The sequence below is a fragment of the Amblyomma maculatum genome, chromosome 5, assembly GCF_055883805.1.
Source record: "Amblyomma maculatum isolate TAMU_Amacu chromosome 5, ASM5588380v1, whole genome shotgun sequence".
Lineage (NCBI taxonomy): Eukaryota > Metazoa > Arthropoda > Arachnida > Ixodida > Ixodidae > Amblyomma > Amblyomma maculatum.
The window spans coordinates 124,484,867-124,509,613 of NC_139348.1; the positions used below are offsets into that span (position 1 = coordinate 124,484,867).

The window sequence follows — 24,747 nt, forward strand, 5'->3', positions numbered from 1 at the left end:
CGAATGAATAAATCCATCCTTGCAAACCTGCACCAATGAAATGGAACAACTACCAACAACAAAAACGTTTCATGCACATACTTACAGACAGGAAAAGCGTGTTGTGCTTCTTTTCACCCATATCCGCACTGACGAAGAAATTAGTCGCACCAACTATTGCAGACACTACCAATGCATATTTTAATCGCTACTTGAGTTCTTCCAGCATGCATATTCCAAAGTTTGGCACAAGGCGTGCTCCCAGCTGTTTCCTATCCAGGTCATCTACACACTTCATGTTCACAATGCTAGCTCTCCTTCAATGACTGACCTCATGAAGCAAAGCTACCACACCCTAGTCTCCTATGTTCCTCCTTGATCTTGGAATTATTTACAGGTATGCTTTTCAACCTGCACAGACACCACCATCGCATACGGACACACCCTGTACATCATACCCTTCACATCTGTGTCAATTTTGACGGTGAATGAGGCTTCACTGATGCCAGCACGTTCACAGAGCACACGCAGAGTCCACAGCTGGTTTATCAACAAGCTGCACGACAATGTTGCTGCAAAGCCTATACAGTACACCATTGTTACGTCTTCTTCAGAGTCACCAGTTGACTGCAATGACACAGCGAAGTCACAGCTTGGCAACGACACGCGCACGCATCACAAGTGTCGAAATCCTTCGCACCAATGATGCAGGTGAGTGAAGAAGGATTTAGGCCTTCCGATGAGCGTAGTACATCTCTAGCGGCTTGTTCACCTTCCAGTACTTTTCATTCACCTGGTCGAGCGTCATGTTGCCCGCCAGCGGGGTGAACTGGCCCGGCGTGACGGCGATGTAGATTGTGAACGGCGCCACGCTGCGTGGTGCCGAAGCGTCCTGTTCGAACTTGTCCAGAGCCAGCCGCATAGCCAGGTACTTGGACAGGTGGTCCACTGCACAGGTCCACACAGAGTATAAATGGACAAGGAAGCATCAGAGAACAGAAAAAAACGCTAACAATGGCCAAGGTAAGGTCTTCAGCTTGTTTGATGCAGAGAGGTAAATGTGCCAAATTAGTCATTCCTTTCTTTGAAACTACTATTTCCTACGTTGTCATCCCATGGTAATCGCAGCCACCCTTACTGGAAGACACTACCAGCCACTGATGTTGGACAGATTATTTTGTAGCAAAAGCTGCAATGGCCATGAACAAGGAGTTTCGCGTGGTGGGAAGCACAGAGCCGTTGCCTAGCAACCGCCGCAACTAGTGGCCGCCGCACACTTGTCGCGCTGTCTGGCTATCAAGAAGCAGTCAGAAGAAGATGTCTCATCTTTAATGCGACAACAACATAGCTACATATAGTGAGTAGCACATCTTAATTCTCCTTCTCTAGCGTGAGGATGATAATAGTGATGACGACAGGCTGGTAAGCGACGCATTTCAGGCGAGCGTGTACTCGTCATTGGACAGGTTCGGATTGACTTGGACAGGGTAGGATTGCATTGTATTTCACTGGAATGAACAGTACTTAATTGGACTGGATTGGATTAGATTAGATTAGATTGGATTGGAGAGGAGTTGGCAGCCCAGCGCCAGGAACATATGCTTTCACTACGTATAGTACAATCTCGTTACAAGAGACATGGCTACAAGAGACATTTGGTTATAAGAGACACATGAAAATGGTTTGGCTGGTTTTCCTATGTTTGCCACGTTAACAACATTGCATACAAGAGACATGGTTACAACAGACACTCGGTTACTAAAGACAACTTTTGCAGGTCCCTAAAGTAACTTCGCCATTTAGAAGAGACAATTAACGCAGCTGACTCGTACGAACTCGTGCATGTAGCAGTTTAGATTTCCTTCTTTAAATTCTGTTCCATATCAGTGTCCTGTTTAGCTGCAATATGTCTGGAAACAAAAAGCAGTGCCTCCTTTTGACTGGGAAGTCAAAATGTGCCTGTTCTTTCAGTCACACAGGAATGTGACGACAGTGGTTGAAACAATGGAGACATTTTGACTTCCCAGTTAAAAGGAGGCACTCTTTCTTGGTTCCTGACATAGCGCAACAAAACAGGACACTGATATGGAACAGAATTTAGTTAAGGGAATCTAAACTGCCGCATATACGAGTTGGTAACAATTTTTGGTTACAAGAGACCTAGGTTACAAGAGACATTTTTTTCGGGTCCCTTGAGTGTCTCTTGTAACGAGGTTTTACTTATCCTGGCCTAGCTGAGCTAAGCCACGGCCATTTCTTTTGTATTGCTTTCTATACCCTCCATTGACAAACATGGGCTAAATGTTTGTTAAAGCCTCCTCAGTACCTTTAAGCTGGAGAAAAAGGAGCCTTAGCTCACACTCTAGAAGCAGAATGCCAAGTGTGTTCAATATGCAGATCTATCTGCTACCTGTCATAGCTCTGCCAAAGTGAAATACCTGCGCAACACCTTTCAATATTCACTGGTACCCTGCCTGTTAGAGAAAAGTGGCATAGGCTTTTTTTCTTTTTTTTTCTTTTTTTTGTCATTGCTATAGTACCTGCTCGTCCACTTTACTTTTACAGCCTCTAGCAACAGCTAGCATGAACGATTACACATAGGTTGAATGGCACATGGTAACCAGAAGAGGAAATGTTATTAAAGCTTATATGTCCCAACTGGCGGCTTCGTGTAACGCAAGACCTTGCTTCTGCTGCCGCCGATCGTTGGCAAGCTTTTGACATCGGTTTAAATGAGTTCCACACAGATTCCCGCCAAATAGAAAGGTTGAATTTCATGCTGCGATATAAAATGTTCTAAATGCTGGCCAGCAGCCCATATTGAAAGTGAGCTGAATGAAGTTCACAGAGATCTTGCATTATTTTCATGAACCAAGTAATCTCAATCTTTTTTTACCACAAGTATTGAGCAATCGTCGTGTTGCCAAGAAAATTGTATTTAAGGTAAACATTTTCCCCTGCTACTCAATCTGGCATCATGACAGCAATAATGGAAAAAAAAAAAAAAAAAGCCCTATGATCCTTGAATTACCCTGTCTTCAGTTATTTTCAACAAAACAAACCATATAGTGACATCATCACAGCCTGTATACGGAAGCAGCCTTGTATATATTAGTCAGCGGTGATCGATTAATATGGTCCGACCTGACTTATCAAGGTTGCTCTTAAAGACGGGCACTGCAACGCCATCACCTGCAAAAGATGGTGGAGGGTGCGCCACGCATGATTCACTCACCGGTAGCATTTGCGGTAGTCTTGATGTAGCGAACCTGCGCGTTCGAGTCCTCTAGCATCATCTGCGGCTGTGGCTTGAAGACGAGCTCGATCTCGCTGTTGAGAGCAGCGTCGGCATCCTCGGCATCAGTCTCCTCCGTCTCGCCCCCGGCGGACTCCGTGTCGTTGGAACACGTCGTAGCCTGAGGGGGCACAACTCTCTCAAGGCTCGCACTTCATGAAGCACACTGCTAGTAGAGCACACGAGAATCCTCAATCAATACACCCCTATAGATCAGAGCACTTGCCCCCCATGTCAGACTAAATAAAAACTGCAGTAATCAAGACTGCGCCATAGTCTTGGGCACCAAGAAGTTGGCTTCTAGGAGGAGAAACACCGAAGTTAATTTGCATTGCATACCACAACATAAACAACTGATATTGTCACACACGATGATTACTTGTTTCCAACATTATTGCTATTGTGTTGGTCGAATATTTAGAAGAATCCCCCAAGGTGGAGTAGATTTGTAATTACTCCCTTATTACAAATCTACTCCACCTTGGGGGATTCTCCTAAATATTCGACCAACACCATTCGCACTTCGAGTTATAGATCAATTCGCTCTCGCCCTACCGTCTGCTCTGCTGACCGTCCTGGTTAGCTCAGTCGGTAGAGCGACTGCCCCGGAAAGGCGGTGGTGCCGGGTTCGATTCCCGGATCAGGACGAATTTTTCTTTAACTACGAAGTTTCTGAGAAAGCTGTATAGCTTTCCTTTGTAGCCGTATGGCTGCGCTTGGGTGGATGCAATGAGTAATTACTCCCTTATTACATTGCTATTATGATCGCTTCCTTTTGTGCTTGTATAAAGTGTGATGTGATTGAAATCACCTCAATGTACCCAAATCCTGGAATAGCCTAGAAAGAAGCTAGCAGTATGTTTGGAAAATAAGAAAAAAAAAAGAAAAAAAAAAAGAAAGAGTGAAAGAAAACAGACTTGGTAGATACTGCAAACATAATTTTTTCCTTTTTTAAGGCGAAAGCATTTAATGGCTCCTACTGTCGTGGACAAAGTCTGTCCCGCTTTTGCGGCGGCTGTTGAGTGGCATTCCTTGGCAGTTCAATTGTGGGATTGCAGATGGCAGGAACGCTAGACAAGATTAGACTTCTGGAGGAAAGGCACAGTATATGTCACTCTCTCTCCGACAGGTGTGCGTTTGGATGATACGCCATCGCCCCCGTCGCGTGGCGTTTCTGGCGCGCGTTCAAGCGTGGGATTGCAGATGGCAGGAACATTAGACAAGATCAGACTTCTCAGGCTTTTGCCTTTCACTACTTTAGTCTCTAAAGTCCCTTGCAAGTTTTTTTTCAGCTCCGCGCCAGACACTTGTTCCCGTCAGATACGTGCACAATGGTTCATGATTTGTGGGGTTTAATGTCCCAAAAAGAGTCAGGCTATGAGGGATGCTGTAGTGGAGGGCTCTTGAAATTTCGACCCCCTGGGGCTCTTCAATGCGCATTGACATCGCAGAGCACACGGGTGCCTTGCTTTTTGCCGCTATCGAAAAGCAGCCGCTGCGGTCGGAAGCCAATCCCGCATCCTTGGGCACACTAGTCGAGCGCCCTAACCGCTGCATTGTGTGCGGCAGTATTTTACTGTTAAGCACGCATATGGTAGACATTGACCCCCTCGGGTACAAAATGACTCAAAATTGTCAAGGGCGGCCGTACAAGACTGCAGAAGAAATGGTTGAGTGCACTTTTGGGGGTGAAACGAGAATACAGTCCTCGACGAATCGTCAAACGCACACACAAGCTTCGAGAGGTCTTCACTACGTGCCACACCCTCAGATTGTTGCATTTGTCAACTACGCAGTAGGTACGATCACATAATCGCTATTCATTCTCATGTGGCCTTCCAATTTCTATGTTTGAGAAATTCTTCCTGTGGGAGATTTCCACCCTACTGTAGTCTGTCATCCGCTGTATCGCTTGCGTAAACCTGAACCTTTTCCTTGTGGAAGTGTGTGTACTATTACACAATATTATTTTAACTTAATTGCAAACTGGGGCTGGCGTGAAGCAGCATACCCCATCTGTATGCAACAGGAGAATGAGTGCCCGAATTAAAGGTAATACAATCAATCCCAGCGTGTCAGCGCATCACATATATGTGCACGTAAGATGGCCCAGCAATATAAAAGCTTTTTTCTCCAACGAGTGAAATGAGTGGTGACAGTACATGCCATGTCATACTTCTACAATATTTCTGAGCATCTTCCAAACCAAATCTGCTTTTCCACTGCGCAGAAAACAAAATTCCGGAGCTTACACCTCGCTTCACACTGAAAGCTGGAGTCTGCGGCCATGCTCAGAAAAAACAGGAAGGCTCCACGGTCATTCAAGGAAAACAAAATAATAAGGAACATGTGGCTCCCCACTCTAGAGGATAACAGAATAACTACTGAGGCCCAATGTGATGTGTACTTGCGGGCATTGTTGCGCTCTCCACAGCTGCACGATTTTAAGACTGAAGCCTTTAATGCCTCATCGTTGTCGACAGAAGGTTGGTAGCAGAGGTGTCATGCTTTTGAGAGCGAGAGTTAAAAATAAATAAATAAACCTTGCTACCATTGGAAACTGAGCCTCCATCACTTGGATCCCCAGCCGAGCGCTTTACCACCTGCGCCATGCCCCGGATCATGAAACGCGTTTCATAATTCCCCCTGTCTACCGTGAGGATGATAGCGGGATTCCGAGAGTGATAGATACTGCGCCTTTCCTTTCTGATAAACGAATTATAGAACGCCGGTGAACTTTGAGGCGTTCAATGAAATGCTGGTTGTGTTCGACAAGGGGCGCACGATGTACAGTCACCGTCATGAGAGGTCGTGACCTCACCAAGCGATTCATGCATATACGAAGCTGACACCGCCGGGCGTCTGATCCAGGTGTCCGTGCGGCGCTTTTCGTTTGCCACTTCGTCGAACGCCACACCACCAGAAGCAGACCCAGGTGTCTAGGAGGGGTTAGTACAGCAGGCTTCAGTGGCGTTTGAAATTGATTTACAGGACAGAAAAGGCGCAGTATCTGTTACAATTCTCTGCGGACACACATACCCCACCATAAAGGAAGGGAGGAAGGTGGGAGTGAAATAAGTGAGGGAGATAGAGGTGCCATAGCGGAGGGCTACAATCCACCGCCCTATAATGGCTTTCGCCTTATCACACTTTAGTGGTCCAAAGTGCCCTCTAAAGTTTTTTAAACGACACGTAAGCTGTTCACAACTTGCTGAGCTACACTGCTGAAGGCAAACACACTTTTTGAAATTGTAATAACCGATACGGCTATTGTGAAAAGACAGTTATAAATTTCTAATTGCAACTAAAAACCTTACTAATGACTAATAAGTTAATTACTAGAACTGTGGTAACTTACTAGTCGATATGACCTGTCTGGTTTCCAATGTTCACAAACACTGGTATTACTATGCGAAAATATCCTACACTACAAAAACCCAATTTTTAAACATTTGTGACAGGCTTCGCAGAAACACCTGGCAGATGCAGGCACTGAGAGGAGAGCATTCTGCTGATATAATTTTCTAAGAGAAAAAGAAACTATAGGCATATAAAATGTAGTGTGCTCTTCCATGAGCTCCGACTGACCGGCAGCAAATGATGCACGAAGCTATCCTCAGCATTGGTTTTTCAAAGGGCCCTTGCCTAAATTTGGACATTTCAAACTGCACTGCACAGACTGGGTAGTTGCAATTGGCTCCGGAAAACACTGGTGCGTTACCAAAGATGGCAAGCAGTCAAACGCACAGCCCATGCGTGAGCCTCTCGCCAGAGCTAACCTTACCCACTCTGCTGGCATTTTAAGCAAGTAGGATGTACGCCTCTGATGTTCTTCAACCCACACTCCGAGAGGAGGGGGAGATGAAATAATCCCCAAGTACCAAGCTTATAAAAAAAAAAAATATCGAAGGGGCATTTCTGTAAAAAAAAAAAAAAAAAAAAAACGAACAGTGAATCGCTTACCATAAAAACCTACATATATAAAAATGCTTCTTTCATAGATTTTAGCGCGCCAAATCTCTGCCTTGCATTATATGCAGGAGTGAATAATTTCCAGTCAAACTTCGCACATATGGTCATTATTATTATTAGGGCCTTTCAGCCCCTAGCACTTTCAGCCTAGGAGTAAAGTGCCAGACTAGCAACCAAGAGCACTTGAAGGTTGATCCTCATTCCACCTTCGCACTCTCATATGAGCAACCAGAGTTGGCAGCTCCTCCTACCTTTCTGACATGTGGTGAAGTTGCACAAACCATCAAAGAATCAGTGCCCATCCATGCCAGCTGCCAGGTGCCACCTGCCAGCGCAATGACAGTGATTTTTTGCCTACAACACCGACACTGGATTTTCTGAGTAACAGAATCTTTAACCCAGTTGCATTAAAACACTGTTGGACTGGATGACTCAGGAAGAGCCTGCAACTACTAGCCACGCCCTAGCCGTATTACTGACACTTGACCACTGTTCCCGAGGGGCTTGGTGGCCATTTCTTCAAGACACGTACGATATTGAACATGTTTTGAGGTACTAAAGATTTTCTATGTGAGGATGTCACTGGCGAGGGACAGTCAGTTGTCCTACCATAAGTAATATGACGGACAGCAAGCCGAACAAGACCGACCAGTTCCAGAACAAAATTTCAAGGGCTTTATTTAGCGTCCTTGGACAGAAGAGTTTGCATCCAAGCATCTTTGAGAGTGAGCTTCGAGGAAGAAGCACAACTGCTCCGAGAAATATGCGTCGCATAAGCCGGCAACGAACCTGTCACATCATATTACCAACTTGCAGAGTGCAACATAACGTGTGCCAACACCTTTGCCAGGTTGTTGGAAATGTGTGTGAAAGTGAGATGACTCTAGAGTTCATTAGCAAAGTGCACAAAGTGCTCCGAGAAGGGCTGCACATGTGCATCATAGGAGGCTAATGAGGCTTCATCAAGTGAAAAAATGTTCAGAAGCAGATCACCATCCGTGCCTGCGTCCATGCAGTAAAGAAGCGTGCATACTTGCACGTCTTGAGAAGCTGTTTGTAGCCCGGAGAGAGCAGCATAATCTTCAATGCGAAGTTCCCCCGAGATCAATCTTACAGTGTTCGAAAAGCTGAACGTGTCCAGTGGCTGACCACTGTATTCATGAACACGCCTTCACTCGAATTTCTACTTCAATCAGCGGGATGGCCTGTTTTTTGTTTCAGAAAGCAACCTCCACTTGAATCGCTCCTTCAGTGGTGGAGAAAAGTTTTCTCGAGAATTTCGAGTTGGCGACGACTGTACCTTGGCCGCTCCACTTGATAAAATTGCGGACATCGCATCTTTCGCAGTGTGGACTTCGTTCTACTGGTATACCGAACTTTTCACGAAAGCAGATATGACAAGGATGCACTGAACCTTTCTCTAAAGCATTGGCTGAGAGCGACAACAACCCGGGACTTCTGGCACGTTATCGTTTTACAGGTGCGGCCACGGCTAGCATCTTGCTATTCCTGCCACTCACGCCGAGCATGGATAACCGTGATCAGCCGCAGACACCAGAGCTATAGTTGATGACTGCATTATGCTTCTGTGGTGCGGGCACATTTAAAGTCATACCGGATAAGTGAACAACTTTTCGGAGCCAACCGAGTGCAGAGTTAAGGCGCGATTTGACCGTCAATGGTGAGCACGCCCGAGGCCGGACTCTAGAGCCAAGCGGCGGCACTGCACTCATTCTGTGGCTCCCCTGCACGATGGCTTCCGCAGATTGTGACGAAGTTGTGGGGGAACAACGTGTTGCATGCAGTAAGCTGGGGGGCACCGGAGGCACGGTAGGACTGCACGGATATCCGTGCTGCGCCCCGCAGATCAATGGCTTGCCCGTTGCCTGGGGGTACATAGCAAGTCTTCGGACGCGCGGCGCTGTCGAGAAAGCGCGTTGGTGTGCTCCTTTTATGGAGGGATATTCACGGCCAACAAAGGGCATGGCTTTTCAAGCATGTTTTCAATTAGGGCTTTCAACTTGCTTGGAAATCGCAGGCGGAATTTGCTTCTGGAGAGTTGAATTCAGTGTGCACGAGTTGCAATGCACTCACACGTTTTCACCGTTTGCCCTCGAGCCCTATGAAGGCCAGAGCCATGCTCGAAAGAGTTGGCGGCTTTTAATTTTTTTTTTCCTGCAATATATTTTTATGTCTGCCGAAGTCTGGCAAGAAGAAAAAAAAAAAAAAAGACCAGAAGTATTCATACTATTCCTCGAGGCCTACGTCATGTTCTGTGAAAACTCTATGTCACCAGCAGCGGCTGTTGCGAGATGCAAAAGCATTTTCGACCATTTTCATCCAGCCCGCAAAACAAGTTCCATTACGCTGTCAACGTCGAGGTTGCTAGCCAAAGTTGTTTAGAAGACTCGACATGAAAAACTGAGCGTGTTACACACTTCAGCACAAGTTTGCCTTAATCTAGTCCCCATTCACCATTCGCGCTGCTTCTAGTGGAGGACGTATCCTCAAGGAGAGCTTGTCGCAGGAAGCGCTGAGGGGCATTCATAAATTCGAATCGGCACTGGAGTGGAGGAGCGGCTGTTTCCTCTACTCCACAGAGTGGAGGTGCAGTATCAAGTTGAGGTGCATTTGTGAATATGGGTGTGAAGAACTAGGCTTTGTCACAGAGCCGATGTGGCATTTGCTTCCCGGGTTGACATCACGTTGCTGCCGGTGTCGAATGGCTACTTGCAGACAGAATGCCTCATGAAGTATCGCTTCCGAAACCATGTTGCATGGGCATTCTCCTGAAGAATCCTGCATGAAAACACGACTGACAGCAGACTCTGCAAGACCGACCCGGTCCAGAGCAGAACTCAAAGTGTTCTATTTACAACAATGTACCCCTCTGTTTAAAAGCCAGAGAGCGCCACTAACGAGCTGGAAGGTGGTGGCCACTACAGACGGTGCACCGGATGACAACTGCTAAAGCCTGAAATCCAAGAGCACTTCCTGCATGTGCTGCGAGCGCGATGCATGCTATTTGGCGGCTCATGCGCACGAGCTGTGAGTGGCACATCAATTGTAAGCTGCTATTATGTTCCCGGCATGATATTCTCAGAACAAGCACGCTGGCATAGGAACGAAGCACAACCAGTATCAAGCACATAGGGGTGTTTGCCCCTTTTCGACCCCTAGCATGGGGTGGTGTCTGACGCCAGAAAATGCACTGCCAAAATAAGAGAGTAACCTATGCTCCGCCTTAAGGGTATGATGCAATAGTGGCTAGTGGTGGCCTCTGGGGTGCTTCCGCATTAAGAAACCGACACAGACGTACAGTTTTAACTAGAATGTGGAGGGGGCATCGTCTATCTCGACGACGACATATTGGGTCTTGAGAGTTCCGGTGTTTGGTGCATGCCGGTGCACGAAATTTTCTCCAACATGTTTTTGACTAGTGCTTGAAAGCTCCCTCTCAAACCAGGGTATGGCGATGGATTTTTGCCACAAGCCCAGTAAACTGTCGCATAATAAATAATTTTCAGCAAAGTTCCCTCATGCACATTATATGCGAATGAATTTTTTTTCTTTTAGTTTTTGATACCCGAAATTACACCTCATCAAATATTAAGATTGTTATGGTAACTGGAATGACTGCAGCTAAGATATAAACGAGATCCTTTGAAGACGATTTTACGGGAACAAGTCTTCCGAACTGTCCTGTGACCACTAAACTGAAACAAAATTTGATAACAAAATTTGATCAAAAAATGTTCTATGGCTTTTGCTCCGCTCCCATGCATGCGGTAATACTTCCGCGTAATGGCAAGGATGGTTCACCATCTTTTAGAAGAGTGGAAGGCCCATGATAAGTGATGCATGTATCATGATAATGACCTGTGAAGCTGAAGCCAGACCAAGGGCAATTTAACATGCAGCAGATTTACATAACAGTGATGTGCCAAAACTGGACTGCAATACCTTGCAATGCCACTGCTCCCTCAATATAAATGCAGTCACATTGTTTCTCTTTTCGTATCAGATATTTTCTGTGTCATTTAATGCTGCCTTCTACCAAGCTTTCCAGTAAATTTCTGTTTGGTGCTCAACTTAAAAATCTAGTTATAGTGCCACACTTTGGACTTGAGGTAATAAGCCATGTGGAAACGATCATCCAGGTATAATCGTGCAGGTGAAAAATTTTGTAGGTGTTTTAAAGGGATGCTTTATAGCAAAAGAGACCACAGCCAACGCTGGTGAGCAGTAAAATGAGTCAACTAAACACTAACACTATCTGAACACCAAGCATTCAGAAACACTGTATGCACAGACATTCTGATCAAGATGGTGAGTACTTGCCCAGGTGCTTGTCATCCTGTGGCCCCTTTCTTAACTGCTTTCTTAACTGCAATGCTTGCCAACTTGCGAATAATACTCTTTTGAAATTAGGAAAAGCTCTATTGATGGGGAATGTATATATCACAGCTTTATTCATGTAAAGAATTGTTACAAGTCGAGACAAAAAAGAAACACTCAGTGCCCATCAAGGGGGCATAAATGGCAGTGCTCGAATAAAGTGAAAGAGTGCTAGCGTGCCTTTGAGCAGCGCGGACTCAACACTGTTCACCACCCAGCCATGCCAACTTTCAACTGGCACTTCTTTTAGTTTCCCACATTGATGGGAGTTGGCCTCACAAGCACGCCAAGGCACTTTGCCCCAGCATGAAATGACAAAGGTTTAGTGCTGCAAAAAGCAACTTGCTTAGAACCATACTTTTTTTTTTTTTAGTTTGATTCTTCAGTACCACACGCATCTTCAAGCTCTGCCACTGGCTTTATCAGGCTAAACATGGTCAACCGAATTCAGTGCGCTTGAACTGTGACTGCCGACCGCCCCCAGGGAAACCATTGCACCCTGGTACGAGTATCACAGAAAGCCTCCAGTGACTGTTCACGGATGGCGCTAGTAGCCCCCTTAGCGCCCAAGCAGTGTGGTATTGATAGCAACAGTGCCCAGTACCTGCTGCGTCTTGGGCCTCTTGCGTGGCTGCGAGGAGCCAACGCTGCTGGTACTGCTCTGCGTGGTGGCGTCGCTGCAGCTTCCGGGCGTAGGCGTTTGCCGCAAAGGCGCTTGCTGCTGCTGCTGTTGTTGTTGTTGCTGCTGCTGTTGCTGCTGCTGCTGCTGTTGTTCTTGTTGCTGCTGTTGTTGTTGTTGTTGTTGCTGCTGCTGCTGCTGTGGTTGTGGTTGCTGCTGCTGCTGCTGCACTGTACTACTGGCTGTCGGTGCGGCCGCTGCAGAGAAGGAGGTAGGCATGGTTGGTGTGGCAGCAGTCGCCACCTGGGGGCCACTGTTGGCAGCGCCGCTGCCCGCGGATGGCACAGATACACAAGCGGTGGCAGTCGCCACAGCGGCAGGGGTAGCGGGTCCGCTGCTGCCATTGTTCTCGTCTGTGCCATGTTTGCGCACGCGCTGGTTCCGGTTCAGGGCCTGCACATATGGGTGCGAGCAGCAAAGTGATATTAAGTGTGCATTTAAACAAGAAGGAAGCAAGCAGCCACTGAAACCAAAGAAGGCATAAATGAAGGTTTCTATACACAGGGTGTTATATGTAATTCAAACCAAGATTTTTTTTTTTTCTTTAAGAGGAGGGGAACCTTAGCTGTGCGAAACCAGCGAATTATGATCACATGGTCCTCCTATCAGTACTTTATGTTCTGCCTAATTAGCTAAGATTAATTATGGAATTCTAAGGCCATATAGGATTCGAAAGATCGCAGAGCGAGGTAAGAAACAACCAATTCAATTCTTTCTACTAATGCACCATTTCCTGCTTAGTCCTTTTTCCAACGTTTAAAGAAAGCTAGTGAAATATGAAAAAAATATATATAACGTGACTAATCTCATACACCACCATATTTCAGCTGCAGATCATGAAGCGTGCTTTCCTTATTTCGGCAGAATGTGCTAACATAACTTCAAGGCAATACTGACAGCAGCGTTGGCTGTTCACACTATGATGAGCGCGCATGCTTTATTTATTAAAATTGCCTTTGGCAGTACTACAATAGATAAGTGTAGGAGCATGATCACTTTTTTTTTTTAATTCGCAAGCTCCCTTAAACAATGGAAAACAATTTATTACCATGCAGATAATAAATGAGCAGAATAACTGATTGCTTGTTTCTTAACCCCATTACTACATACAATGAAATGCACTTTACCTCAGCGAATGATAAAAATCTTGAAAAATTAGTATTCCATAATCAACTGAGCAGAAATTAAATTGTCTGCAGATGATGGGAAACAAAATGTCATTGATTTCACTCAGCTGTGCTGCAGTGCTTCTTTTTAAAAATGATTGGTCCAACTTGTGTGAAACATGAGTATTTTTTAAATTGTGTCGCTGATAATTTTATGGTTGTGGCTTTGAGGAATCACGACGTCACACATGGTGAACCAGGTGCTAGCTATGATCACGTGAGTTGGCCATCAGCTTGAATTTGAGAGCAATGAAGAAACGGATGAGAAACCGGCTAATGTTAGAGCTCTCTTACAAGCAACGACATACTGCCAGTGGGATCCAAAACAATGACCTTTGAATTCTGTGCATGGCACTCTACCGACTAAGCTATGGCAACAGTGCTCGCTGCAGAACTTATGTAACATACAAACGCTGCCAAAGAAAATGCAATGGACGATACATACAAACAAGACAAAACAGAACATACACTAGTTATACCTTAAGGTAAAAAAAATACAATTGGTGCACTCTCACAATATCCAACAAGCACCTAGTATGAGTATGAATTTCTCGCGATCGGCTGCGAGTGCACGCGTTCGCCTGTCCAGGTAGAATTGGCTTAAAGAAGCCGAGCTCCACAGACAAGGAGACCGATCTTGCCATCACTCTCAGAAGACCATCCCTGCACAGCTACTTCTACAAGCACGGCTGCAGCAAACGTCTGTAAGCTACACCTCCATTGCTCTGCACCCTGCTGACACTGCCCCACTGCCACAGCAAGCACTGGACTGCATGACCTTCCATGCAATAGCAACGCTGCCAGCGAGTGCAGGAAAAAAAAAATTATGCGTACGCCCAGTCTCTTTGCCTGCATGCTGTCTCTACACGTGAATGCAGTCTCTCTCTACACATGAATACGGCCTCTCTCTACATGTGAATGCAGTCTCCCTACCTGCATGCGCATGCCCTCCTCGATGCTGTGTGCCAGTGCTTGCGAGTGCTGCCGGTTCAGCTTGGCCAGCACCCGCTCCTGGTGGGCCTCGTACTCGTCCCGGCTCGGGTAGATCTTGGCAATGAGCATGTCAAAGTTGGGGTCCGCTCGCAGGGAACGCTTGGACACCAGCTTCTTGCGGCATGTCGGGCACTCCTGCACTCGCACATACACATACAGCAAAGAGGGCAACTCGAGCTATTTCTCTAACATGGCGGCTCAGTCGAGCTCACAGGCTATTACACGCAATTCGATGATCGCTAAATTGTACGCTTGTGATCAGTATTACCCATATCTATGATAACATGAATTTCACATTGACAGATTCTATTCTTTGTTGCTTCTTCATGCAACCCATGCGTGGAATCTTTTGCTTCAAGGGCGTGCTGGCTAGACATTTACCAATGCCAGCTTTGCGTCCACTTATGGTGACACAGCCTAAACACTGAACTTCCGCACATGCAAGATGCAATGTCCTATAATGTGCAAGCTAGAAAATGTACCGGGACCTCAATAGTCACACAGTGAACCGCGTAAATCCAAACGAACGTATAAAACCACTTTCAGAGTGTACACTAGAGGTATGCACGGGCCGAAATTTTGAACCCGAGCCCAGCCCGACGCTACATACCCGAGCCCGGCCCGACCCAGGTAAGGACTGAGCCTGGGCTGGCCCAGCCCGGTGCTTAAGTTTAAGGCCCGAGCCAGGCCCGGCCCGTCATGCTATAATTGCAGCTGAAGCAATGAAAAAGAAAATAATTTCAGGATGTTAGGTTTATCCATGATCTCAAAATGCTGAGCTCTCACGTTTGAAATGACAAATTTGCCGAATATACAGGGGCACAGGATGTACATATAATTAACTTATTGCGCAAAAACATCCAGTTATCTGTTGAATTTAGGCATTTTGGACACTTTTGGATCTTGCATCGTTACTGAGGCTGCTGAAGTTTAAGGCGTTGCTATACGGTCCGTTACTACTCTGTACACGGACGTAAGCGAGGGAACCCGGCGCAAGCTTCTATTGATACCCGAAACATAAGCTCACAGAGTTCTCCTTCCTTAATTAAGATTTGAATGGACAAATTAGCGAGTGATTATTCTCATGATGTGCGCTGCAGACATTTTAGCGATACAGATTTTGCCTATAGAGTTGGCGCCATAAGTTCGGCGAGCGGCTGAAGAAACCGCACGCACATTTTAATTTGCGTTTATCACTTGTGAACCTAACGATACCATTGCTGGAAGGATGGAAAAAAATGCTGGCTTCGTCGTGGAGAAATACCCTCCCAAAGAAAGAAGAGATCATGCGAAGGCCAGAAGGTCTCAAATCATTCTAAATGAACGCGTTGACATGGAAGTTTCACTGAAGTGAACTAGAAGATTCTGCCGCCTCGGGCAGCGGTATGCATGGTGAGTTGTCCCAGGCAGCATCTCCAGTATTGTAGTAATTTCAAATGACAGAGTCCATGAATAAACAAAATATAGAGCATTGCATGCATGTTGTGATGTGCTGATCAAGATATGCGTTAAAAAAAAAAAGACCTAGTATGCGTGGGAAAAAAATATCCGCTCTAACCAAGAGTGCCAATGGCAGTAGCCAGAGTGCAATAATTCGCCGAGTGGAGCAGACGTCTTCACATTTGCTAAAAATTTAATCCATTTCATTCCCGCAGTCAAACTTGTCTGCTCTATTAAGTTCAAGGGAGCAGGCGAACGGTGGCGCTTCCGCAGGCGCTATGCGAAGGTGCTCAACATCTCTCAGGCTCCTGACAATCCTCTGCTCTTGCTCAGGAATCCCATTACCTGTGCACTGACTGCTTGTGTGGTAGCTTCAGGTGTTTTTTTCATAACAGCAGAAATGCTGCAGCCAGTGCGCGTTGTCGTAGCAGTAAAGCTCGCCAACTTCGATAACTCTGATTCGGTGAAGGGCTTTTTTGCCGAATGACTAGGTCTCATACCTGAAAATAAGCTTTTACAGAGCCAGATCAGGGTATATATTAAATAAACGAATGCAATGCTAACTCTCAACTGAACTGTCTAGGAAAGCATCCTACAGCAGTCGTTCAACGTGTGTTATCCCACTTACTTCGTCATATGGGTGCTTCCGAGAGGTGGCGCCATAGTATGTCCTCGTGCCCAATACCTTGGCCCGGCCTGAGCCCGTACACAGTTCTGGCGTACACCTCCGTGCTTTTGGTAACTCTAGTGCGGCTACACTGAATGTTTACATGGTCGCTTTGCAAGCACACGTGGTTTAAGGTACCCAAAGTGCATCGGTCTGTTAAACCCTTAACCATTTTGTACGAGCAGAGCTTGCCTGTCGCAAAGGTCATACGTAGGCAGTGTACTTTCCAGTTTTAACCAAAAAACACCGATAAACATCTGCTGGTAAAAGAAAACAAAAAAACTATCGTTTAAAGTTGAACAACGCCGGTTTTGTGCATGTCCATGCTTGCCTAGGTCACCCATTATCAAAGAAAACCATTTTCTTCCCTTCAGAGCAGAGAAACGGGTCTGGTCCGCAGGCACTCAGGAAACAGTCCGGACAGGGAGAGGTGGGTGCGGGTCCAAAGGCACTCAGGAAATAGTAAAGGGGCAGGGGGCGAGAGAGAGAGATGTTCTAGCTGGGCTCATCTGAAAGTTCTCTAAGTTCTGTAAGTCAGCTTCTCCCCAAGCCTTGTTTTCCAATCAAAAGAACCCAGATGACACTTCGCATTCTTTGTAAAACTAGTCTGGCTTTTGTCCTCGTCGCTTGGGGTGAGCTTTTCTGTTATTTGACATAGGGGTACCAACAGGTGAAGAGAGCCTTGTTTCATCCAGCAGAAATTTTTAAAGTAAGTTTTCTTTGCATAGGGCCCCGCATCATGGGCACAAATGCCCGCCTTCTCCCACTTCCTGCCTAGAGCCTGCCGGAATCCATCTTGAAGTCAACTGGTTTACTCACAAGGGGAACTTACCTGCTATCCTTTCTGTGCCCTTTTTTTATTCTATAGCCTTGTGAGGCTTTAGAAATTTTTTTAGCAGGCAATTCTCGCATTTGAATTTGTATCATGCAACTAGCCGAAAAACATCCACCGAATTTTTGAAAAATAAACACCATAAAGAACATGGCCTAGTCATATGCCACTCGACAGAGACACCACTGAACCATTAACTGCTTCTTTTCTACTACTTGAACTCTTTCTTTAAAGATATGGCAACATGAATAATAAAAATGGTGTCTGGTGTATGCATTAACAGCCTGTTGTCACAGGAAAGAAGCTTTGCTTTGTCGACACCAAAGATGTTCATTAAGACACCAAGAACTACACTGCTTGAGAAAGCGAAGACTGTGATGACACTGATACAAATCCTTCCGATAAGATCGAAATCAACAACACAGGTCAGTGGAAAAGCTGCCTGCCTGCGCTTCTCCATATAATTATGCTAACCTGACACAGTCCCGGTTAAATTATTTTTGAGTGCTGGATACTACCTTTCCACTGCAACGACAATAAGAAGTCAAAAAAAAAAAAAAAAGACAGTAGCTAGAAATTTTTTGACATTAAACAGTGAAGGGGTAAATGATTTCAGATGAAGAGGAATCAATCGAAAAGGTGTGTAATTCACACCTTGAAGGCAGAGTCCTAACGTGGACATATAGAAAACTACAAAAACTGCAGCTTTAGTCACTGGCAGAAATGTTTGCCTCTCTCTCAGGAAAAGAGGCAACTGAGGATGGGAAGCATTTTTTTTTTTTTTTTTGTGCACAAAAAACTCAGCTTAGCTTTCCGACCTATGCCAGCTTGAATGGCCAATTTTCCAGACAGTCTTTGACAAAAATTTAGAGTCCAGGGGATCTGCTCCTGAGCTTTACCGTGTGGCTCGTAATATGCATTCACAGTGCCCCAAATCTCCTGACAGTAGAAGATTTTTCGTCCTAGCCTTACCAATGCCAAAACCTCCATGAATGCTAAAGGAGCTCCTCTACACTGCTTAGGAGAAGACCTCCTGGGAAGTTTTGACAAATACTGCACACCCAAGGCAATGCACACTGGCTGCCCCATATAAGAATCCCTATGTTGTGCGTGGTTCACAAATAACAAATATGAATACAAATAAAATATGTGCTGACCAAAATCAGAGCACTGACCTTAGAGGCTATGCCACATCGCCATTCCTTTCTGAATGGCAAAAGCGAGTTCTTTTCAGTGTGGACATCTTAAGTTTGAATGCAGCGATAGGAAAATTTTTAAATTCAATTTCCTCAGCTACAAGCATGTACTTCACTGCCGGACAGAGAGTAACATACCGAGAAAGAGCTATGGAATCAATTTACACAGAGATCAATAATTCGACAGAACAGTCATCAGTGCCCCTTTATAAAGCCTTCCTGTCCCATATCCCGCTAGTGCAAGCATGCTCCATGATGAAACTGCTGTTCCCTCTGTATACAAAGGAGGCTGGTCCGATAGATGAAATTTCACCACCAGGGCCTGTTCTAGAAAAACAAGAAAGTGCTAAAGGTAGCCAGCATTCAAAGCAACGGGGATGAAAGCCTAATCCCGCACAAGCTGGTGACGAAGACAGGTGAGCTCTCTGGATGCCATGCCAACCAACCTCCAGCAGAACCAACCTCATTAATGTCAACCACTGAGGTTTTCTTACATATTAATCACCCTTCAGACTATTTCCAGGCCAATGTTGCAGTTTAATTTCTCATGATGCCAACCCTACATTCTCTTTAGTGATTTCTTTTTTATACCTAGCCAATTAATTGAGAACTATCATTACTACACACAAAGTTACAGCGTAGGATATTTGAGATATTTGCACAGTTTAGACAAACAAATAGACCCGTAGTCCTCCCCTTTGAGTTTGGATTATTGAGCTCACTGTATTGCTTCAACGAAGCACATGCATTAAATTATTCCTGTCCATTTTATACAAAACTATGCAGTGTGACCAAATTTAAATTTCATATCTAGCGCTGCCCAAGTTATGAAGAGATCATTTTGTTTTTATGAAAAACAAAGAGCCTGAATGGGCTAAAGGACTAGCACCAATTATTTTAATGACATCTTTAATTAGTATGATTTTTTTGACCAGTAAATTTAAAGCGACCGCAATGAAGTGCATTCATTTTGCCACAGGGTGTTTTAAGATACAGCTGCCAAAAAAGAAAAGATACTCGAGGCAACTAGCAAAGGTTGAACAAATGTAAGCGGCTACTAGTGAAGCCACAACGAAGGCAGTATTACATAAAAATTATTTTTTTTGCTCCATTTTTTTCCACTTGCCTTCAATAGCAGAGCTAACAAATGGCACTGCTTGTGAGCTGCCGTCACAGGCTACACCTACGTAAGCAATGAGAGTGAAAGGTGCTATATTTACTTGCATAATGAGTGAACATTTCATTTGACCCCATTTGTCAGGCACATTAAACAGCAAGCCAGGAAAAGAATTGCTAAATAATGCAGTGGCAAAGCAAGTATGAATAATAAATAGAACTAAGCATAGGCATTGCTAATTAGATTACAGAAGCGTAAAAAAAAGCCTTTTCTGTAATCTAATTAAGCGCACCCCTACGCTAAGATACACGGCCAACCTTTTTTAAAGCTTTGTAAATGAATGAAAAGGCCCGGAATTGCTAGCTGCAAGAAGTGTGACAATAAGCAGCTTCATAAAAATGGCTAATGGAGACGACGAAAGGTATAGAAAAATGTGGGTACAGAATATGAAGCAGATGAAACGCTTTCTGCAAGAAACTCAAAGAATTAATGCAACACCAAGGTCATCGTCTCCGTCAAATGCAGCCAAACTGCATATATGCCAGCTGAATCACTATATATTTATTTATTTCAAGTGCAGCTCTGGTCTCCTCAACGCTGCGTGCATTAATGTGGCTCCTACTGCAATTTACTAACGACGGTACAGCCTGCGTTTCCAGCGTTCGTGTCTACATCAAGTTCAGTCATGAGAGCAGTTGTCGCCAACGCCAAATTCCGACTATAACATCCAATCGGGCTATCTCGTGGAGATACGAACTGGGTCCGTGTTCCGAGTTGGCGTCGTTATCTAAAGTGTCGCTATCTCCCCGACCTCGCGTCATCTGATTGGTGGGAACGCCGGAACCAGTGACATCCGGTTCCGGTGTTTTCACCAATCAGAAGACTCGAGATCGTGGACATTGCGATACTTTCGATAACGATGCAAACTCGGAATAAACTCTGATAAGATCAATGCGCGTTGGAGGAACGTGCTTGTGTTCTGCGTCTGTATGCTGTTATCAAATCCCGAATGTCAACATGGTATCTTCAGCACGTGTCTTTTAACAGCTGACAAACTTTGTGGGAACAGAAACGTGCCCAAGGCCACTTAAAGAGAGACAAGCAAAAACCGAACTTTATCGGCATATGCCCAAAGCACGTCACGCTCCGAAAGAAGCGCGACAAAAGAAACTACAATCGTCGCTCCGCTAAGTGCAATGATAGCTCACACCCCTCGCAAATGCACGGTCACAATACACCGAACACGCGCGGTGGGTACGACTGGCTGTAAGCTTGCTTGCGGTAGGTGAACGTCAGAGCTTTCCCCAAGGGTTTCAGCCACGACCGGCCCTTGGTTCAGCGCAAGGAGGGCCCGTAAGAAGCAGACACATGTAGTGCGCGTCTGTTTGAGCCGTCAGCCGGTTAAGCAGAGCCGGTGCGGCAATTGTACCCTGCAGCTGAGCTGTGCAGACGGCTGGTCCACGGTCGATTGTTTACAGCAAACCACGCGCGCTCCGCGACAGAAGAGGCGCTAGGACGCCAGGAGCTCTCCCACCAAGGCGCAGGGCGTGCAACGCCGGCGTCGAATGAGAGGCTCTCTCTCCTCACCTTGTTACCGCTGCGTAGCGCCGTGATGATGCACTCCTGGCAGAATCGGTGCAGGCACTCCTTGGTGGTCATGGTGTTCTTGAGCATGTCCAGGCAGATGGGGCACATGAGCTCACTGTGAAGGCTGCGCGGTGACACCGCGATCTCGGTGTTGTCTGTGATCACCTCCTGCGGCGTCCGGTGGAGCTCGTACAGGCTCAACTCCCAGGTCCGATTCGTCGTTTGGGTGTCCGATGACGACATCTTGAATGTGCTGCTAGCTTACCTCCCGTCCGCGCGACTGCCAAAATATTTTGTTCGCGACTGCAACACCCCACAAGTGCAACCGTCGCCGTCGCTTCTGCCTCACTGCCGCCGCTTTTTTTTTTTTCTTTTTGTGCACGCGGATTGCCCGGATTGTAGACTGCTCCGCTTGCCGCGTGGGGAGGCTGCGCTTGACTGAGGTGACGATGATGATAGAGGCGGCTACAACAAACATTACACCATAGAGCTAATACAAATCTCACTGGTTACACCAATTCACTTGGTGACCATTTGGGCTAGTTGGTGTGAATCTAACATATTTAACCAGCAAAAAACAAAGGAACAGATTTACACGAGAGTAGAGGGAATTTATTGTATTGCACACACATACGTATGTACTTGTATATATAGCGTGTTGCACAATTAGAGGCGCGATGTAGAATGCTTCTCCCAGCTAAACCACGGCATCCTCGCAGTTCATATTTTGCACAGAAATCATATTTTGTTGCTAGTATTTTTTAATACCAAATATGTTTGGGGTACTTGCCTGATTCGATCAAAAGAAGTCAGATGTTCCCATCTTATGCGGCGACAACGATGCCAAACGAACCACTACCCCAGCGATGGTACTGGTGGCGCCATCTCATGCTGCTTACAACAACTTAAAACTTCTGCCGAAACACCAACGCCAAGCGCAAGCTTAGTGCCCTGCTAGACTTCATGTCGGAGTCTGACGCCCTCAACCTCACCTAACCCACCCCCTTCCCCTCTAGGCCTCAGGTCATCCTCATGAATAAAGGTTTATGAATGAATGAACGAATGAATGAATGAATGAATGAATGAATGAATGAATGAATGAATGTTCGCCCCCTCTTTTTCCTGCTACAGAGTTGTTGTAAGCAGCATGAGGTGGCGCCACCAGTACCATCGCTAGGGCAGCGGCTCGTCTGGCGTCGTTGCCGCCGCATAAGATGGGAACATCTGACTTCTTTTGATCGAATTAAGCAAGCACTCCAAACAAATTTGGTATTAAAAAATACTAGCGACAAAATGCCATTTCTGTGCAAAATTTGAACTGCGAGGATTTCACAGTTTAGCTGGGAGAAGCATTCTACAACGCGCCTCTAATTGTGCAACACGCTCACACACACGCACTGTACTACATACATGGGAGGACAACGAAAGCTGCGATACTAGCAACAATCACATATTAATAGAATTACTCGAGGCAGTACTAAACTAACCACTAAAGTTTACTCGAAAATATGCGCGGCTAAGAAACCAAATTACATATGCGTATCAAACGCTTTTAAGAGGACAAGTAATGTGTCGATTAATACAATATTGCTAGGATGCTGGCAATCGCAGGAATAATAATAATAATAATAATAATAATAATAATAATAATAATAATAATAATAATAATAATAATAATAATTGGTTCACAGGAAGGGAAAGGCACAGTATCTGTCACACTTGTGTCTGTGGACACCTGAACTGCGCCATAAAAAGGGAAGGGAGGAAGGTGGGAGTCAAGCAAAACTTCACTTATGTCGCTTCCTACCCAGATGCGCACACTGTATGCACTTGCACCTAATGTGATAGCCCTCCACAAGCTCCCATCCTTCCTGACTGCTCTTTCCTTTTCCGAGAATGTGAAAACTGCCTTCCTGACTTTGCAATATTTCAGTAATCGAAAAAGGAAAGAGCTAGAAAGTAGCGTTTAGTATGCATGTGTTATCTGTTTCCTTGGCCAATAGCTTCTTCCAGTAAACTTCAAATATTGAAGCATTGGCCTGTGTACTTCTTTTCTTGTGTTTGTGTGCTGGTTACATATGTTCGATTTACACCAATTACACTCAGAGGCTTGAGGAAGGCGGTGCATTGAAAACATTTGAATGAAACTCCATGCACACGGCAGCCAGAATTTCAGAGACATATTGCACAACACACCGGGTGCCTTTTGCGAAAAAAATTTGCTGACGATTATGTTACTTTCTAATGCGAAATTTGAGCGCAGCTCATCAGCTGTTTCACATTGACAAATATTTGGAGCAAGACATATGTATGCACAATTACAGATTATTTTATTTTTCACGCATATATATTCCTTCAAGAAACACCCCACTAACAGTTCTTGTCATGAAGAAAGCTTTGTGGTTGGAGAAATGTAGAGAGCAATTATATGTTGCGGGAGGCAGCGCGTGGGCCCATAGGAATTAGTTTGCGCGCGGCGAAGAGACTATAATGCCACAAACTGCAGATAAGAAAGAGTTACCTTCGCAAATATCTTAAACTGACTTGAAAACGCTATAGCCTAAGTTAGCGAGCGTCTCATCGAATTTCTAGCAGTATGTATTAAAGGATAATGAGGGTGGGCTAGATCCTGGCCAGAGCTTCCTCGAAAGCCAAGGGACGATCGGCTATATAGAGATCCGGACTATCAAAACTACGTCAAAATATGCTTTCTCTGTGAATGAGCGCCTACACTACAGGGTAGCATGTGCAATAACCGAGAATTCACATACTCACAGAGAACAGCATCATATTTTGATGTAGTTTGCACAGTATCTGTCATACAAATGTTTCTGTGGACACCTGAATCGCGCCGTTAGGGAAGGAATGTGGGGGAATGAGGAGCTGGCTACGAGGGACGACGACCACGCGAAACCCAGGAACGGGCGTAAAGAGCTGCGCTCTAAAAGTAAAGCTGTGCGACGTTAGTGTACGTTATGCTGTTGTGGTGGCTGTAGGAAGAAGGAAAAGAAAATGCATGGGCCTGCTACTTCCGCTGCCTCGTGCAGACAGAAGAGAAAATAGAGAAGAAAAAGAAGAGAGAAAGACTGCGCTGCAACAACAGCCGTAGTCCACCACGCAATGACAGCCTGCAACAGATAAAAATTTGATGGCTGCCAGCCCCCTGCCGCAAGCGGCGTTGACCTACTGTCCCAGCCCCATAGGGCCAGGGACCGCCACGCTGTACATTAAAGATCCCGATCCCTGGGCAGTCAAAATTATTCCAGAGCCCTCCACTACGGCCCCTCTTCTTTAAACCACCTTCCTTCCTGCCCTTATACCGCATGGTTCAGATGTCATGGAGACTTGCGACAGTTACTGGCAGATGATAGGGCTTTTGCAACCATGCAATGGAAAGATAACATTCGAGTTAAATGTTTATTTCGT

General features: G+C 45.5%; 1 protein-coding gene across 1 annotated transcript; it reads right to left on the reverse strand.

Moving 5' to 3' along the window:
• Nucleotides 1-156: 156 nt before the first annotated feature.
• Nucleotides 157-21,724, reverse strand: LOC146189437 (E3 ubiquitin-protein ligase RING2-like). The gene is made up of 5 exons (XM_084604254.1): nt 21,322-21,724; nt 14,423-14,617; nt 12,249-12,716; nt 3,215-3,395; nt 157-927 (listed from the first exon to the last, which is right to left on the reverse strand). Exons 1-5 carry the CDS (start codon nt 21,562-21,564, stop codon nt 707-709), a joined length of 1,308 nt encoding a protein of 435 aa, XP_084460380.1. The 5' UTR covers nt 21,565-21,724; the 3' UTR covers nt 157-706.
• Between the last annotated feature and the right edge of the window lie 3,023 nt (nt 21,725-24,747).